Below are 19,994 nucleotides of genomic sequence, written 5' to 3' on the forward strand. Positions count from 1 at the left end.
GGAACAGGATTTTGTCCACGCTTGCGGCTCCGGAATGTCTTATGTTGCCCGGACCGGACCGGTCAATGACCGGTCAATGACCGGGGACCAGTAAAGGACCGGTCATAAAAGACCAAAGCATGGCGGGAGCCAAATGGTCTGAGGGCGACCGACGCATGGCCGAAGCCACTTGGTTGACGTCACCGGGCAAGAACGGATTTATGGCGGGAGCCATATGGTCTTACGTTGACCGAGGTGTGCCAAGAGCCACGTGGTCGACGTCTTGCCCAGTACCGTGCAAAGACCGAAGTTTAGTGGGAGCCATATGGTCTGACGTCGACCGATGCATGGCCGAAGCCATGTGGTCAATGTCTTGCACTGTGCTTTATTTTGTTTTCTGCGACCTTTGTACATAAAATACAAGAGTAAAACATATTCCACAATTAACTGGTCATAGTCCAGATTGTTATACGGCACATGAAATTAACTATTTGCACCTTATGCAAATGATAAACATTCTCTAAGTTATTTACTTCTAAAAGAGAACGTTACGTGCATCATGAACACAAAAACCGCGTTTGTGGCATAAATTAAACACAAGTTTAATACAAGAATAAAAAATAACACGGAAAATAATTTGTTAGACAAATATCTAAACTTGTCTAAACAAATACGCAGCATTGATTAACATTCTTCCATTTTACTATGTAAAAGATTACGCCACGTGGTGGCTTAAAAACACACTGCTCATAAGGCATAAATTTATAAAAAGCTTAACACGATACCTATAAAATAATCCGGATAATAAATTGCTAGACAAATACTAAAATTTGTCTACACAAAAACTCATCCAAAACACGGGAAATAAATGGAAATAAACCCAATTATCAGAGCCATCAAAACGGCGTGTTGTTTATCCCGCATCCGGAAGCAAACTGAAGGATATATTTTTTTGCCTAGGTTACATTACACTAAGTTATGACCTAGTAAGTTGGGTTAATAGGTGGTGGAGTCCGACTTCGTTCCAGAAAATTTCCGGATGATATAACTCATCTACAGAAGTAGAAGCTATGAGATCGCAGGTAACGTATTTATGACATTACCAGGGACAAAATTGTCACAATACCAGGTTTTCAGTTGGAAAAAAAGTCTGATAAAGGGCGACAATAATGTGTATTGTTAACCTCCTTGTGTAAAATTGACCTTGATTTCAATTAGAAAACAAGGGCTGTTTGAAAAACATGCATGCCCCCCATATGGGCTGTCAGTTGTTGTAAAATCCATTGTGTGAATACTTTTTTTGTCACTGTGACCTTGACCTTTGACCTAGTGACCTGAAAATCAATAGGGGTCATCTACCAGTCATGATCAATGTGCCGATGAAGTTTCATGATCCTAGGCCTCATTATTCTTTAGTTATCATCTGGAAACCATTTTACTGTCTTGAGTCACTGTGACTTGACCTTTGACCTAGTGACCTGAAAATTGATACGGGTCATCTGCCAGTCATGATCAAAGTTCCTATGAAGTTTCATGATCCGAGACGTAACGGAAACCATTTTACTGTTTGAGTCACTGTGACCTTGACCTTTGACCTAGTGACCTGAAAATCAATAGGGGTCATCTGCCAGTCATGATCAATGTTCCTATGAAGTTTCATGATCCTAGGTGTAAGCATTCTTGAGTTAACATCGGGAATCCATTTTACTGTTTCGAGTCACTGTGACCTTGACCTTTGACCTAGTGACCTGAAAATCAATAGGGGTCATCTGACAGTCATGATCAATGTACCTATGAAGGTTCATGATCCTAAAGCGTAAGCATTCTTGAGTTATCATCCGGAAACCATTTTACTATTTCAAGTCACTGTGACCTTGACCTTTGACCTAGTGACCTGAAAATCAATAGGGGTCATCTGCCAGTCTTGATCAATGTACTAATGAAGTTTCATGATCCTAGGCCTAAGCGTTCTTGAGTTATCATCCTTTCATAGCTACATAGTTGTTTCAAAATCTATCTATTTTTAGTTGTGGCGACTTTTACCTTGGAGATATTGACTTAATTCTTTCGTGCGACACACCGTCCAATAATGGTGAACAAATGTGCCAAATGATGTTAAAATGTCACAATGAATGACATAGTAATGGCCCAGACAAGCTCATTTATGGCTATTTTGACCTTCAAACTCAAATTGTGACCTTGACCTTGGAGATATCGACGTGATTCTTTCGCGCGACATACCATCTAATGATGGTTAAAAAAAATGTGCCAAATGATTTTAAAATCTCACAATGAATCACAAAGTAAAGGCCCGGACAAGCTCATTTATGGCCATTTTTGACCTTCAAACTCAAATTAAGACCTTGACCTTGGAGATATCGACGTAATTCTTTCGCGCGACACACCGTCTAATGATGGTGAACAAATGCGCCAAATGATTTTAAAATCTGACAATGAATGACAAAGTTATGGCCAAGGCAAGCTCATTTATGGCCATTTTTTACCTTCAAACTCAAAGTGTGACCTTGACCTTGAAGATATCAACGTAATTCTTTCACGCGACACACCGTCTAATGATGGTGAACAAATGTGCCAAATGATTTTAAATCTGACAATGAACGACAGAGTTATGGCCCAGACAAGCTTGTTCCCCCTGCCCGCCAGCCCCCCCGACATTCGACAATCTAATAACCATTATTTTTCTTCAAAAAACCTGGTTAAAAATTATAACAAAATGGCAAACATACTGACCGAGTTTCATTAAACATGGTGTCTAAGACGGTAACTTAAGGTTTGACTTGGTGACCAAGATTCTTAACACATGTGACCCAGATTTTAAGTTAACAAGAGATTGTTAAGATAAACTGACCAAGTTTCATAACGATTAAATAAAAGAGTGTTTTTGTTTACGGTTGATACAAGGTTCATTTTCATATTTTGGGACACATGTAATTCAGATTCATACTAGGCCTAGATATTGTCCAGACAAACATTCTTTCATTATCATTTGTATCAGTATCATTAAAATTGAGTTATTAATGTGGCTTCCTAAGTGTCAACAAGGTGTTTATAAAAATTTGACCTGATGAACTTGTTTTTGCACACATGTGACACAGATTCGAGGTTGGCATTTAACACAAACAATTTTGCAAGGACCTCTCAAATATGAAAGGTAGCTGGCCTGTCAGTCTTTTTATTAATTATGGTTAAATATTGAAGATAAAAGTGTCTAAGGAATTTTTTTAGATTGAATGCACAATGTATTTATCTTTTTTTGAAAATTGCGCGAAAGTGAAGATCTGTGAATTATCCTTGGTCTGTACTTAAACCATCTTTATTACTTACTTTGATGTGACTGTGTCTTTTGAGGCTTCCAGTTATGTTAAGCAAAAATGATTTTAATAAACCTCTGTATAGCCATTGTACCAAACTAAATGCGGACATGAACAGCGGCAGTGGGAACTCTTTTGTAAAAATAGTTGAATTCTAAACTTTGTCAATTGTGACTTCATTGTGCGGTTTCTTCGTTAGTTCATAATATTTTATTCATGTAATCAGCATATATTCCACAAGGTACATGTATGTGCTTTATTTAAAATAAGTTGATGTTAATATCAAATAATACTGTGTGTTACTCTACAAAGTCGTCAATAGCCGATTGAAACATGATGCCTGTATTAATGAGAACATTGATTAATGAAAAAATATTATTGATAGGGTAAGCAGAACACTACAGGGGAGGGGGATGTAACATATAAAAAAAGAGTGGGCCATAAAAAGGGAAGTGGGGTACCCTGCCATTTTGCTTTTGCTGAATCCCTATATTTCTTTCTGTTAGTGTTTGTGTTTGTGTTTTTTGTGTTGCTTTTGTACCTTAATAAATTTTCTTTAATTCCATCCTTTTGAATTGTTTATAGTTTGCACTGACTTTATTTAAACATGCTTAACATATTTAATTTACTTTCAGTTTCTTAAGCTACAAAGTAAATTCTTTACATATAGTTGAAAGTACATACATGCATATCTATTAAAACATTTAAATTCACTTTTTTAAGAAATAATCTATTTCTTATTGATTAATGCATTTTTAGCTCACCTGATTGCTCAGGTGAGCTTTTGTGACCGGTCTTTGTCCGTCGTATGTCCGTTCGTCCGTCCGTAAACATTTGCTCGTAAACACGTTAGAGGCCACATTTCTTGTCCCATCTTCATGAAACTTGGTCAGAAGCTTTGTCCCAATGAAATCTCGGACGAGTTCAAAAGTGGGTTGTGCCGGGTCAAAAACTAGGTCACTAGGTCAAAAAAACAACCTTGTAAACACTGTAGAAGTCACATTTCATGCCCAATCTTCAAGTAACTTTGTCAAAATGTTTGTCTTAATGATATGTTGGTTGAGTTCAAAAGTGGTTACGGTCCGTAGAAAAACAAGGCCGCCAGTGGGCGGGGCAGTTTTCCTTATTTGGCTATAGAGAAACCTTGTAAACACTATAGAAGTCACAATTTTTGCCCAATCATCATGAAAGTTGGTCAAAACATTGGTTTTATTGATATCTTGGACGAGTTCTAAAATGGTCCAGATCTGTTAAAAAACATGGCCGCCAGTGGACGGGGCATTTTTCTCTACATGTATATAGTGAAAACATGTGAACACTCTAGAAGTCACATTTTATGCCCAATTTTCATGAAATTTGGTCAGAACATTTGTTTCCTTGATATGAGAGTTGAGTTCGAAAATGGTTCCGGTCAGTTGAATAACATGGCTGCCGGGGGGGGGAGGGGGGGCAGTTTTCCTAAAATGGCAATAGAGAAACCTTGTAAACACTCTAGAAGTCACATTTTTTGCCCAATCGTCATGAAAGTTGGTCAAAACATTGGTTTTATTAATATCTCGGATGAGTTCGAAAATGGTCCATATCGGTGCTAAAAAATGGCCACCAGTGGGCTGGGCATTTTTCTCTATATGTATATAGTGAAAACATGTGAACACTCTAGAAGTCACATTTTTGGCCCAATTTTCATGAAATTTGGACAGAACATTTGTTTCCTTGATATGAGAGTTGAGTTCGAAAATGGTTTTGGTCAGTTGAATAACATGGCTGCCGGGGGGGGGGGGAGCAGTTTCCCTTATTTGGCTATAGAGAAACCTTGTTAACACTATAGAAGTCCCAATTTTTGCCCAATCATCATGAAAGTTGGTCAAAACATTGGTTTTATTAATATCTTGGACGACTTCGAAAATGGTCCAAATCGGTGAAAAAACATGGCCGCCAGTGGGCGGGGTATTTTTCTCTATATGTATATAGTGAAAACATGTGAACACTCTAGAAGTCACACTTTTGGCCCAATTTTTATGAAATTTGGTCAGAACTTTTGTTTCCTTAATATGAGAGTTGAGTTCGAAAATGGTTCCGGTCTGTTGAATAACATGACTGCCAGGGGGGGGGGGGCAGTTGTCCTTATTTGGCTATAGAGAAACCTTGTAAACACTCTAGAAGTCACCATTTTTGCCCAATTGTCACGAAAGTTGGTCAAAACATTGGTTTTATTGATATCTCGGACGATTCGAAAATGGTCCAGATCGGTGAATAAACATGGCCGCCAGTGGGCGGGGCATTTTTATCTGTATGTATATAGTGAAAACATGTAAACACTCTAGAAGTCACATTTTTGGCCCAATTTTCATGAAATTTGGTCAGAACATTTGTTTCCTTGATATGAGAGTTGAGTTCGAAAATGGTTCCGGTCAGTTGAATAACATGGCTGCCGGGGGGGGGGGGGCAATTTTCCTAAAATGGCAATAGAGAAACCTTGTAAACACTCTAGAAGTCACATTTTTTGCCCAATCGTCATGAAAGTTGGTCAAAACATTGGTTTTATTAATATCTCGGACGAGTTCGAAAATGGTCCAGATCGGTGCAAAAACATGGCCACCAGTGGGCGGGGCATTTTTCTCTATATGTATATAGTGAAAACATGTGAACACTCTAGAAGTCACATTTTTGGCCCAATTTTCATGAAATTTGGTCAGAACATATGTTTCCTTGATATGAGAGTTGAGTTCGAAAATGGTTCCGGTCAGTTGAATAACATGGCTGCCGGGGGGGGGGGCAGTTTTCTTATATTTATATAGTAAAAAAAGCTTGTGAACACTCTAGAAGTCACATTTTTTGCCCAATCATCATGAAACTTGGTAAAAAGATTGGTTTTATATATATCACATAATTAATGCCATAATTATTGCCCTTAGTTGTCCAAATTTTCATTAAATTATACAAAATCCTTGTAAACACTCTAGAGGTCACAATTTTGTTTCAGATTTTATGAATCTTGGTCATAATATTTATTTTTTGTAAGCAAAGTTTGATGTTTGGTAAGGGGGGTCAACTCAAAATATAGGTCACCAGGTCAATAAGGATTAAACTTGACCAGGATGTTTGTCTGGACAATATCTAGGTCAAGTTTGACTTTTGGTAAAGATTGAATGAACCGACTCCTTTCAGGTGAGCGAACTAGGGCCATCTTGGCCCTCTTGTTTTGGTAGCATTGTGTGTGTTTCAGTTAATTGAAAATTCTTTATAATATTATATTGTATGTTTTGGTTCATATAAATGTTGTATATGTCTTTTTATGTAAGCAGGAATATTGTAAATAAGAAATGAATGTATTGTTGATAGATGTTTTACACTACAGTTTGCGATGATGGATGCACCTGAATCATTAGGTTACCTTCTGAAAACAAATAATTAATATTTATTATATTATTGCTTTGTAAGAAGGACAGCAGTTACCTCCGATAAAAAGCGTGTCTCAATTCTTGTAAAATCAGGATCGTCCCGTGCTAAAATTACAGGTTTAACATTCTGATCAGGCAGCATAGGCTTCCAGTATTCTGGTAGGGCAGCATTCTCCGCTAAAAGCATTATAAAACACCAGGGGTAATCATTGCAGAAGATCTAATAATGAGGCCCATTTAAAGATTTCAAGCATAATTGCTAATTAAAAAATATAATGCATGCAATGTATGAACAATCAGTTAAATTGTAAATACAGAACAAATATGTAAGGAAATGTGATATATATGGCAAGATATTGCACACACAAGTTCAATGGTATTGTACTCACTATTTTCAAATCAAACAAACATATTGATTATGTTTAAAAGATTCAAAGAAAGTGCTATAATGCATTATTATTGTCACGACTACTGGTCGTATACTTAATTCCGGCCACTTTTGGGTTTTTGAAAAATCATTTGTTTAAGGCAACTGGTTGAAACTAAACTTCACATATATTATCCTGGGTTCAAAACTCACATAACTTGAAAATTTTGATAGCATTGGCTCACTTTTATTTATATATGTTACTTTTATGAACAAAAAAAAATGATATATAAATGTATGTTACTTTTATGAACAAAAAATAATGATATATAAACTATCAATTTTTGTAGGTCAATTGTACCTAAACAATCGGCTACTTTTTAGTTTATTCCACAGGTATAATTGTAATTATCTTAAGACAAAGTCCTCATTTTAAGAGAATTGATCAAGGTTTACACAAACCAAATTTCTTGACTTCAAACTTAAAATATTTGCGGCATTATTATACCAGTTACTCCTCTTATCTTTTTTAATAAAATAAACAAGATTGCACTGTCAATGGGGAACTGCAAATTCCTATAAAATATTTCTTTTAAATAGCTAGGTTTTAACATGTTTTTCTAACGTAGCTAAGAAAGTAAACACATTTTGTTTAAAAAGTTGACTTAAGTGAAGATTTTGATTAAACGCTTACATGTAACCAATTACTATTCTAATCAAGGGAGGTAATTTATATATTAAAAGTTTATATTTAGGTCCTGAATTTTATGTTTTGAATATGTTTTTATACAAAATAATAATAATTTTATCAAATACATTTGTTTCTTATATGAACATAATTTTTGCAACTAACGATCACGTCACTTACCCCACGTGAAGAATATTTCCTGCTACGTTTGTGACATTTAAATACAAAAGTTTTCAAATATATGCTTCTTTGATTGATTGATTTGTATTCAGGTTTAAAACACTAAATATTGGTTTTCAAGTTGATTTTTCTAAAAATAACCAAAATATGTATGTTCAGATAATGAAAATGCTTTAACACAGGTGGCCGATTTTTACGAACAGACCGGAATTACGTGCACAACCAGTATATAAAATATAATTCCAGACAAGAGGGCCTGAAAGGCCCAAAGTCGATCACCTGAGATTCAAAGGAACTAACCTGTTCTGTGCAGCCCAAGATGTCATTAGAACAAAATTATCTTACCAACTTTCATGACAAGTGAACACCCCAGCAGCCATGTTTTTGAACAGACCAGAACCATTTTCATACACATCCAAGATATCATTTAAACAAATATTCTGACAAAGTTTCATGAAGATTCATAAAGCCAGATAAGGAAAATGCCCCGCCAAGTGGCCATGTTTTTCAAGCAACTGGAACCATTTTCGAACTTGTCCAAGACATCATAGGGACAAATCTTCTGACAAAGTTGCATGATGTTTGGAAAATAAATATGGCTTCTAAAGTGTTAACAAGGTTCTACTATAGCTATATAAGGAAAAATGCCACGCCCCCTTGGCGACCATGTTTTTCCACCAAGCGGAACCATTTTCGAGATATCCAAGATTAATGCCCCGCCCCCTAGAGGCCATGTTTTTAAAACAACCGAAACCTTTTTCGAACTCATCCAAGATATCATTGGGACAAATATTCTGACCAAGTTTCATGAAGATCGGAAAATAAATGTGATCTCTAGAGTGTTGACAAGGTTTTATTATAGCCGTATAAGAAAAAATGCCCCGCCCCCAGGCGGCCATATTTTATAACCAACCGGCATTATTTTTAAACTTGTCCAAGATATTATTGGGATGAATCTTCTGACCAAGTTTCATGAAGATTGGGCAATAAATGTGGCCTCTAGAGTGTTAACAAGATTTTACTATAGCCATATAAGTAAAAATGCTCCGCACCTTGGCAGCCATGTTTTTCAAGCAAACGTAACCATTTTCAAACTCATCCAAGATGCGATTGAGAACAATCTTCTAACCAAATTTCTTGAAGATTGAACAATAAATGTGGCCTCTAGTGTTTACAAGGCAAATGTTGACGCCGCACAACGCACGACGGGCGGTGGACAAAAGGCGTTCACAAAAGCTCACCATGAGCACATTGTGCTCAGGTGAGCTAAACATGAATTAACAGTCTGAACCAGATAGGTATTGTCCATGGTTCACCTATGTGACCTTGAGATGGAGCATAGAATGATGTAATCAGGTTTCCATTTGTATTTTAAGATTGCTTGATCAATTTTGAAGATGCTGTCTAAACAAGTTATGACCAGATTTGACATTTGATAACACCGATGACATTCATCTTTGAGCTGTGAATAAAATTGGCAGACAAATTATGAAGTTACAGGCATAACAAGACTATTGCCAAGCAATATATGTACCGGCTCCACCATTGTCAGAAATATATATATATATATATATATATATATATATTTTTATATTTGTTGTCAGAATTTTTGATGTAGGAACAAAATGAAATGACGTACATTATGTCCTTATTGCCATCTACCCATGTTTCAAGTTTCATTAAAAAACTTTTGAAGTTATCGCAAGATCAAGAAAAGTGTGACAGACTCACAGACTGATGGACACAGAGCGCAAACAAATAGTCCCCTCCGGTGAAACCGGTAAGGGACAATAAAAAGTTAATTCATGACCTTAGTAAATACTTGATTTCTGCTAAATTTTGGACGTTTTCCAGGAAAAAAAATGGAAAGGTGAATACATTTTGATTTTTTTTTACAATTAAATAAATAAATAAAATTTATAAATTGTTGAGGAAGGAAGATGGCTGAAAAAAGCAGCACACTCTTGGTCACTGTGAGCTGATGTGAATAAAAAGAGAAAGGAAAATAGTGCAAATGAACAGAAATCATGTAGAACATACCTGTAAATACATCCTTCCTAGATACTTTTACCCAGTCATTTTTATCATTAACCGGGTACTCTTTTAATTCATCAAAGTCGACCTCAAACTCAATGTCATTAGCAAAAAAATGATATGTCTTCTCCTTTTTCATGTACGCCATTTCCATTTTAAAGCTCTGCATCTCAGCATACGGCACAAACTCCATGTTTTCTTCATCTTCATAATACCATTTGACTTTTTTAACTAGTTCTTGTGCTTGTTCTAAATCACCCCTCTCTTTTAATATTTCATTTAGTTTCTGTCTGATTTTCGTCACAGCATCGTGGACATGATGAATTTCCCCATGAACAGTTATTATCCCGCCTTGAGAATCAATTTTGAAATCGACCAGCATTGCATCACTGTCCAAGGTGTTACACTATAAAATTAAATTACAATAAAATTATTGTACCTGTGTATTAATTAAGGTGCATAAACATTTTTTTAAGGTTTAGACTAATGTACAAAATGTAACAAGGGCTGTTTGTAAAACATGCATGCCCCCCCCCACCCATATGGGCTGTCAGTTGTAGTGGCAGCCATTGTGTGAATAAGTTTTTTGTCATTGTGACCTTGACCTTTGACCTAGTGTCCTGAAAATCAATAGGAGTCATCTGCCAGTAATGATCAATGTACCTATGAAGTTTCATGATCCTAGGCCTAATTATTCTTGAGTTATCATGAGGAAACCATTTAACTGTTTTGAGTCACTGTGACCTTGACCTTTGACCTAGTAACCTGAAAATCAATAGGGATCATCTGCCAGTCATGATCAATGTACCTTTGAAGTTTCATGATCCTAGGCATAAGCATTCTTGAGTCATCATCCGGAAACCATTTTACTATTTCGAGTCACTTTGACCTTGACCTTTGACCTAGTGACCTGAAAATCAATAGGGGTCATCTGTCAGTCATTAATAATGTACCTATGAAGTTTCATGATCCTAGGCGTAAGCATTCTTGAGTTATCATCCGGAAACCATTTTACTGTTTCAATTCACTACGACCTTGACATTTGACCTAGTGACCTGAAAATCAACAGGGGTCATCTGCCAGTCATGATCAATGTTCCTATGAAGTTTCATGATCCTAGGCGTTAGAATTCTTGAGTTATCATCTGGAAACCATTTTACTGTTTCGAGTCATTGTGACCTTGCCCTTTGACCTAGTGACCTGAAAATTAATAGGGGTCATCTGCCAGTCATGATCAATGTACCTATGAAGTTTCATGATCCTAGGCGTAAGCATTCTTGAGTCATCATCCGGAAACCATTTTACTATTTCGAGTCACTGTGACCTTGACCTTTGACCTAGTGACCTGAAAATCAATAGGGGTCATCTGTCAGTCTATATTAATGTACCTATGAAGTTTCATGATCCTAGCCGTAAGCATTTCTGAGTTATCATCCGGAAACCATTTTACTGTTTCGAGTCACTGTGACCTTGACCTTTGACCTAGTGACCTGAAAATCAATGCCAGTCATGATCAATGTTCCTATGAAGTTTCATGATCCTAGGGGTAAGAATTCTTGAGTTATCACCTGGAAACCATTTAACTGTTTCGAGTCACTGTGACCTTGACCTTTGACCTAGTAACCTGAAAATCGATAGGGGTCATCTGCCAGCCATGATCAATGTACCAATGAAGTTTCATGATCCTAGGGGAAAGCATTCATGAGTCATCATCCGGAAACCATTTTACTGTTTCGAGTCACTGTGACCTTAACCTTTGACCTAGTGACCTGAAAATCAGTAGGGGTCATCTGCCAGTTATGATCAATGTACCTATGAAGTTTCATGAATTAGGCCAAAGCATTCTTGAGTTATCTTCCGGAAACCATTTTACTATTTCGAGTCACTGTGACATTGACCTTTGACCTAGTGACCTGAAAATCAATAGGGGTCATCTGCCAGTCATGATCAATGTACTTATGAAGTTTCATGATCCTATGCCTAAGCGTTCTTGAGTTATCATCTGGAAACCATCTGGTGGACGGTTCGACTGACGGACCGACCGACATGTGCAAAACAATATACCCCCTTTTCTTCGAAGGGGGGCATAAATATTATTTACTATATTAAAACCTTTGCATATGGCTGATAATGACAAACAACACATTCATAAATAACAAAGTTGATTACATGTGATTTTTTCAAACTCATTTTTAAATAAAAATCCTAACTGAAGAAATTATTTCATTTAGGATAAGAATAAAAACTAGTTTGAGATGCTTTTTAAAACAATCTCTGATGTAAAGTAACATAATTGTAAAGAAATGAGGATTTTGTTTTGCATTTCACAAGCAAGCATAGTAGTTTATAAGTAATATGGACACTTTTAGTATCTAAAAAGCTTGGAAATTCCTAAGTAATCAAACATCTTTTCAAAACGAAATGTAATAATCAAGCTTCTGAAAAAACACGAGCTTGAAATGTGAAATATAAAAATAAATACGTCAACAATCTGTATTGAATCAATCATACCTCATCTTGTGTAAGAGTCGGGATAATATTTTGGTAGCCATCTATTTTTTCTGTAACCATGGCCTCCTCAATAATTTTGTCTAGTAGAGATTTACATTTGTCAATGTTATCAGCTGAGTCTGTGCAAATAACTAACTCAAGTGAAGATTGCAAAGCTTTTTGCATTTTTCTGTCAGAGATTTGTTGGTGAAAATATTGTCTTTTACGTATCGCTGGTCTGTCTTCAAATGGAACAGTCCCATCATCTATTCCAAGAAACTCGAAAGATGACTGCTTCAATTTACGTCCCCCTTAAATTGATATGTATAAAAGTCACAGGTGATGTTGTTTGCACAGCTGTTCAGAGGTTCATCAAGAGAGCCAATGTCAAAAGAAAGGCTGCTCAATAAGCTCTTATATAATGTTTTTAAAAAGTTCAAATTTATTGCTTGTATGTGTCATTTTTTAGCTTAATTCTATGTTAACTAAAAATTGTTCTAACATATTTCATGCTCGGAACATTGACAAACAATGTCATTTTTCAGTATAAGTAAATCTGATTAAAAATGCAGAATTTAACCTACAGCTTCTTATCAAACTTATAGTTCCACCCTCGTGCAATTCCTTGAGCTTCTTGTGTAGGGCCTCCATTATAGGCTTATGCATTTCTTGCTGTCCACCGTAGATAATTAGACGAACTTCCTTGACATTTATAGTATTGTTGTGAGCCTTCAAGAAATCGTGAAGAGCATCGAACAAGCAGCCAGCACTCACCTCCGGTCTAAGCATGTGAAATCCAGATCCTGTGTCCAATAAAACAACAACAATGATACCATGGTAATTGTTTGGTAAGGAATTTCACATAAGGCAATTCTCATCAAATAAATGATGCATTATATTTTGAGTTGATATGAACACAAATATTTTAATTTGGTCTCTGATTATCCGGCAAAGTGATATCAATACCAAATGAGACTCAAAGTTTAGAAATGAATAAATAAAACGTGTTGTAAGCAAGGTAGTTTATTTAATTACAGTGTCATGGAAAAATACTGCACATATAAAATGACCTCTTCAAATGAAGTATGTCAAGTACGTGATATACATGTATATGGCATCCACCGTGAAGTACTTCATGGTATTATATTCAGTGTTGTTTTTTAGATCTTACATTTTGACTATGTTAATGAATAAATTATCCAACAAAATAATTATCAAATCACATTTGAACACGAGATATGTCATAGGGCATAGATGCCGCATATTCCACTTCAGTCTCAAAGCTCCACTTTTGTCAAAAACTTGTTTTGTGGCCAAATTTGACTTGATTTCTAAGTACCAAAATGACGTTTAAGGTAGGTAGACCTGCGATACAAAAGACAAGACATTACCCAGTGATGGTCATTTGCGATAAGTAAAATCAAATTGCATAATGAATAAAAGTGATGGTTGGGACAAGCAGTTTAATGGCCAAAATTAGACCTTTCACCTTTAAGTTTTACTTTGACCTTTGAAGTAGGGAGACAAGTTTAAAATGCAACTGGTTGTCTCCCTATGGTGTCATTCATTGTAAGTTATTTTAAAATTGCATTAAGAATAACAAAGTAATAATTCGGACACATTTTTTGCGGCCAAATTAGACCTTTGACCTCTGAGAGTGAAATTGTCTTTTGAGGTAAAACGATGCAACACGCAACGTATATTGGTTCACAGTTAAGTCATATTATTATTAAATCCATCAATATATTGCAAAGTTGAGACATGATTTTTCTGACTGACATCTGGACGCATAGACAGTTATAACTCCAAAACTCCATCTGGGATAGGGCTGGTTATATTACTTGGCCTCAATTTTGAGCTGATGAACATTTCTGACAGTTATGTTATCATTCTATGAAAACAAATATTCGATTATAGATTGTGAAGGACAATGGGGAAACTATATGCCTTTGTATTATCTTGAGAACAACTAACCTGATCCAAGTACAGGGAAGCTGACTGTTGCAAACTTATGTTTGTGGGCTATTTTTAAACACTTAGCTATACGTTCTTTCCATGTTGGTAGTGATTCAGCGTATTGAACAAATATAATTTGTTTTGCTTTCAATTCCTTCACTGGCATCAGCACCACACCTTTTGCATTTAGTTTTTGTTTCTTGCCTGCAAAGAGCAATACAAAAACATGAACAATTTTACGCAAATATTCTAACAAGAGGATCAAAGGCCTTTAGGAAATAGCCTGAGACCAGAAGAAACTGAATTGTTCTATTATAGAAGCCAAACATTGTCAGGCTCCTCCTATAGATATTTATACACCCATTAAGAATAATGTTGAAATGGTTTGGTGTATCTGAGATATAGCTTTGAATATTTACATCATACACAAAGCTGGACAGAATGACAGACAGGACAACAGATAAACACAAGACTGAACAGAGGAACAATGAGATTAATATATGCTTTACTTTAGGGGCAAACATGACAAAGTTAAAAACAGTATGTTATAGATACAAATTGTTTGATAATTTATGCTGCATTTTGTCAAATGAAATTTTTAACGATAAGAACAATTACAATAACTGTTTTTACCTTCGCACTGCTCCTTCAGATTTGGACACATTCGATTCAATGCATGGGCAACTCCACCTGTGAGGAATACAGAATTATACATAAGCTTAATTACAAAACTAATAACCTTCCTAAAAATCTTACCATAAATTTTATTTGACAAATAAACAACATACTGAATATATAAACTATATAGCCATAAACTACTATGTAAATTATTACTGCATTTCCTATTTCTTTAAGTATACAGATATATTGTACTGAATTAAAACTTCACATAAATTGTGGAAATCTACCATCTTTATCTCCAATACCATTTAGTAAGTGTTTTTCCTGCACAAGCTGATCAATGACACTTGCTAAAAACTTAACACTTAGCACATGAATTAAGCCCGCTTTTTCCATAGCCATAAATTAAAGACACTAAATAATATTCGGTGCACAAGAATATAAAACATCATAATCATTATCTTTTTGTCTTTAAAATATACATATCAGAATTGAAGACGAAAGGAAAGCAAAATACCGTGCATATCAAAATCCTTTCCAACTGAAGCAACCACAGCATCCGCCTTTTGGTGCAAAATGTCACCAATAGCTACCTTCAGCATGGTACCATGAAGTTCAAAGCCTGAAAACAATGATTTAATGATTGTTTGATGTTAAAAACAGGTAAACCACTGCCTTCATTCCACTTATGAATTTTTGAACTTGGAACCATTATGTAAAAAAAATTGACATGATAGCTGGGAAAAAGACTTGCTCTCTGACAAGTTAGTTTTTAAATGATTTAAAATCAAGCTTGAATTGTTTTTGTAGGACAGGTATTCCTCCTTATTCAGTGTATTTACTAGAATTTCTCCTATGTCAAAAAATGATCCAAATATAAAATGTACATGCTCATTAATTTTTTAATAAAAGTTTCAGCGAAATTTGCAATACTTTCTTAGTTATGTGCAACAGAAGTTAAAAAGGGTTAAAAGTAAGCTTTTGCTGAAAAGGGAGCCATTCTCAGTTTTTGTAAAACATATCCGTTCCCAAATATTAAGATGCCCAAGTTCACATGTAAACAAGTTGAAACGAGAGCGCCGATGGCGTTAAAAGCATAGGTGCAAGATACAGGGAAGAATGGCGTCACGTGGTATAATGTAGTTCGATATTGCCATCCGCGAATTTCTCAAATCAATAATTTCAAACAATTACCGACTATTTAAATAGATAATCTTTCCATTTACATCAGTGTTTGAAACGCTTATGAAAAATAATTACCCAAGCCTTTCAAAATTTAAGCACGGACAGATCTGTATCGAACTATTGTTTTCACAAATGAAAATAGACGCTACCCTATTCGTCTGCGTCAAGAATTTGTCGTAAAACTTGTGGTAAGCGTTAGATGCAGACGTGCACAACAGATTGAGTTCTAATACAGATTTCTGGATGCAGATTTTTATAGAAACTCCTCACAGCAGTTACTTCCCTTGCTTCGCCCGGTCAGTAACTTCTAGTATAAGGGAGGCCACTGCGTAGGAGATTGAGATTTATAATGCAGATAGAATTGTTTTACGAACGAAATTTGTTTTAGGTTATAAGAAGATTTTTTGACATAAAACGGTCTTAGAAAAATTCACTAAAAACGGTGTCAGCAATATTCTTGGAAGAAAACGTTAGAAAAACGTTTCCAAAAAAAAATTGTAAGAATGACCATATACTAAATTAAATAGATATTTCCTCTGATTTTTGATCAGGTAAGGCTTCATAAAGGGCAACCGATCGATGTGGATTTTCGAAATGTGGTATATACCATTAGCATAGGTGCGTAAACGCACCTATGCTAAAAATGTTATTGTTTGGCAATAGAGGGTAAAAAATACTCTGATTTTAAAATATCTTTAATAAGGAAGAGGACGTATATAAGAAATAGTCTTTTGTTCCGATCCCATTCAAACTTAAAAATGTTACAGGAAATTTTATGTTTGAGTGTTAAAAATATTTTGTTAAGAAAAATATAACCATCTTCATATTCATGTTCTCATTATTTAAGAAAACACAAATATTGATGTATAATAAGCTCCTTGTTTTAATTTTATTTGGAAATGTGAAAGCAATAGCGATGACAGATTACGTTGATGGAGTCCCAATAAACGTATAAATATCTCAAGGATATTGACAACCTTTATTCTTTGTATTAACCATCATTTTATCTTGCTCAAAAGCTGTAACACTCAGTAAACTTGTAATGATAATAAACCGATCATAAACAATGGAGCCCAAAGCAGCAATTAGTACACAATTACAATCAATTGAATTGTTTACCAAAGCAAATATTTTCTCATCAAGAGCATAATTATATAATATTTGCTACCATAAAGTCAGTGTCAACATTGTCAAGACAGTGACCCTTGGATACTACACTTATTGGTATGATACCATGTTGATTACATAATTGCCATGCATCATCTTAAAATTAGGACTCAACTATACACTTTCTGCTCATGTTCTTGTATTACTCTATGATCTAATAATACGGCCAGTCTCACTGAAAGAACATTAGGAACAAGAGCATTTTTTGAAACCTAAACGCATTTTTCGAAACCTAAACGCGGACCCTAAGTTCAAGGTCAAGGTCAAAGGGGTCAAAATTTGTGTGCGTATGGAAAGGTCTTGTCCATATACACATGCATACCAAATATGAATGTTACATCTGAAGGGACAATGTTTCATCTGAAGGGGCATAGAAGTTATGAGCATTTTTTTAAACCTAAACGCAAAGTGTGACGGACAGGCAGACGGACGGACAGACAGACGGACCGACGGTCGGACGGAAAGTGCGATCACTATATACCCTCCTTCGTGGGCATAAAAATTGGATAGTTTTTGTATTAGCTACACTTTACAAATATAAGTTTACTTGTCATATTTATGTTTTATGTACAAATTTTGTGGTCGTTAAAACACTATACACCGTTATGCCAACCAATCACCTTTTTTGAAGAAAACAGATGGAAGTAAGGAAGGGTGACAATTAGGGTAAAATTGGGTAAGTGAATCGCTTCTTCCCTGACAAGATGGAAGATCAAATTAGATTCAAATAAAACAGTTCTTGTTGCTATTGTACTTCTCCAAAAAATTATTTTCTTGAGAAAAAACTATTGAGAATATTTAATTTTGAATAGATAAATATCATTAGATTTTGTTTGTTACTCGTGTTCCTAACAGCATCACCATTCAATTATTATCATAACATCAAAATCAAAATCATCATCATGACCATCATCATCATCATCATCATCATCATCATCATCATCATCATCATCATCATCATCATCATCATCAATCATCATCATCATGCTTTACTGAAACATAACGCAATTAAAGCTTGCATCACATATATTAAAAGCATCTTCAGAATTAAAGAAGACATATCAAGAGGCGATTTCACAAGATTTCTCATCATTCTAACTGAAATGGCGGACCAACTAGCAGCCGTGTTTTTGAAGAGGCCCGCACTTTGGCACATAGCAAAGATATCTTTAGAACTAATGTTCTGAGTTAGTTTTATGAAGATCGGTAAACAAATTTAGTGGGATTTCTATGGTGTACAGTGGGTTTAAATAAAGATATATAAGTAAAACACCAAACCCCCAGCATCCACAATTACGATGCCATGTTTTGCAATCGACTAGAAGTATAGTGGAGTTTTGCTGAGATATTTTTTTAATGTAAGGAGAAAAGAGAGCATGTGTGCAAACTTTCTAATTAAATTTCATGATGATTAGAAAATAAGCATTGCCTCTAGCATGTTTACAAAGGAATTGTAAACTAAGCACGACAACCTAACGCGATGATAAAAAAAGCTCACCCATTGGCCTTTTGAGCACAGATGAACTAATAACAAAGAGATATTCTGAACACTAACTGTTTAATTACAGTATCTTCATAACAGACCAAGAATAAAGAATAATCAAACAATAATATTCAATTATAGTGTATCACCATTTGAAAAATTCAAGACAACATACCGTCTTTGGAAATGCTGTAGTCTGAGACCTCGTCGGATTCACAGACCTGTTTTTTCTTGTAGCTATAACTTCGCTGTCCACGATGGCCTCGTTTTGAGGCAATATCCATGAACTTGTAGAATGCCTGTTTACAAAAAATGGTTGTTTGGATGATTAAGGAAAGGAAATGAGGAGATTCAAACATAATTGAATGGAAGTAAATTCTACAATAGATATGGAATTAAGGTAAGAACAAAAATTGAGAAACTTACATAACTTACTTGGATTTTAAGCAAAACATTCTCAAACATGTCATGGTGTACGTTAATAAATTTAAAAAACTGGTTGTCACAAAGAATGCATGTTAAAAAATACATTCCCAGAAAAAACCTTTAAACATGTATGACTTCATCCTTTGCCAAGACTAACCAGCATCCAAAATTGATATGATACTAGGGTATTTTCTTGAAATAGTGTTTAAACAAGCAAACGTGACCTTTGACCTATTGAGTTCAAAATCAATAGGCATCTTTCTTTCCTCCCATGTAACCAGTATACATATCAAGAAAATCATTTGCTAAAACATTCTTTTGATATTGTGCAGAAAACAATTTAATGACATAATCCCCAGTGACCATGACCTTTGACTTGATAACATAAAACTTAATAAGCATTTTTACTTACACACAGGTAACTACTATACCAATGTGCATAATTGTGGGTAAAAGCTTTTCAAGATATTGTGTCGAGACAAATTTGCCGTTAAAAGACTGTTATCTTGACCTTCGACCTCTTATTAAATATGTGTCATTCGAGTGTATGCATACCAATCTAGATGATTGTTGGACAAAGTCTCGTTATATAATGCAGAAACACATTTCTTTATACAAGCTCATTGACCTTGACCTTTGACTTGGCAACCTGATAATAAACACTCAAAATGTTTATTGTTTTCCT

The 19,994-nt window shown here is 35.2% G+C and overlaps 1 protein-coding gene across 3 annotated transcripts in view; it reads right to left on the reverse strand.

The window, feature by feature from the left end:
* The window catches only part of LOC127841043 (protein mono-ADP-ribosyltransferase PARP14-like), an 83,469-nt gene that overhangs the window by 22,179 nt on the left and 41,296 nt on the right, over positions 1–19,994 (reverse strand). For all 3 annotated transcript variants that reach the window (XR_008030690.1, XR_008030689.1, XM_052369555.1), the window contains exons 21-28: positions 19,059–19,182; positions 15,566–15,670; positions 15,061–15,117; positions 14,446–14,631; positions 13,056–13,274; positions 12,493–12,782; positions 9,988–10,387; positions 6,768–6,889 (exon numbers count right to left, since the gene is read on the reverse strand). Coding sequence is in view for 1 of the 3 variants with exons in the window: in XM_052369555.1 (XP_052225515.1) it covers positions 6,768–6,889; positions 9,988–10,387; positions 12,493–12,782; positions 13,056–13,274; positions 14,446–14,631; positions 15,061–15,117; positions 15,566–15,670; positions 19,059–19,182 (1,503 nt within the window). In the remaining 2 variants the exon portion in view is untranslated. The remainder of the gene's footprint in view (positions 1–6,767; positions 6,890–9,987; positions 10,388–12,492; positions 12,783–13,055; positions 13,275–14,445; positions 14,632–15,060; positions 15,118–15,565; positions 15,671–19,058; positions 19,183–19,994) is intronic.

Source organism: Dreissena polymorpha, chromosome 8 (assembly GCF_020536995.1).
Source record: "Dreissena polymorpha isolate Duluth1 chromosome 8, UMN_Dpol_1.0, whole genome shotgun sequence".
NCBI classification, from domain to species: Eukaryota; Metazoa; Mollusca; class Bivalvia; order Myida; family Dreissenidae; genus Dreissena; species Dreissena polymorpha.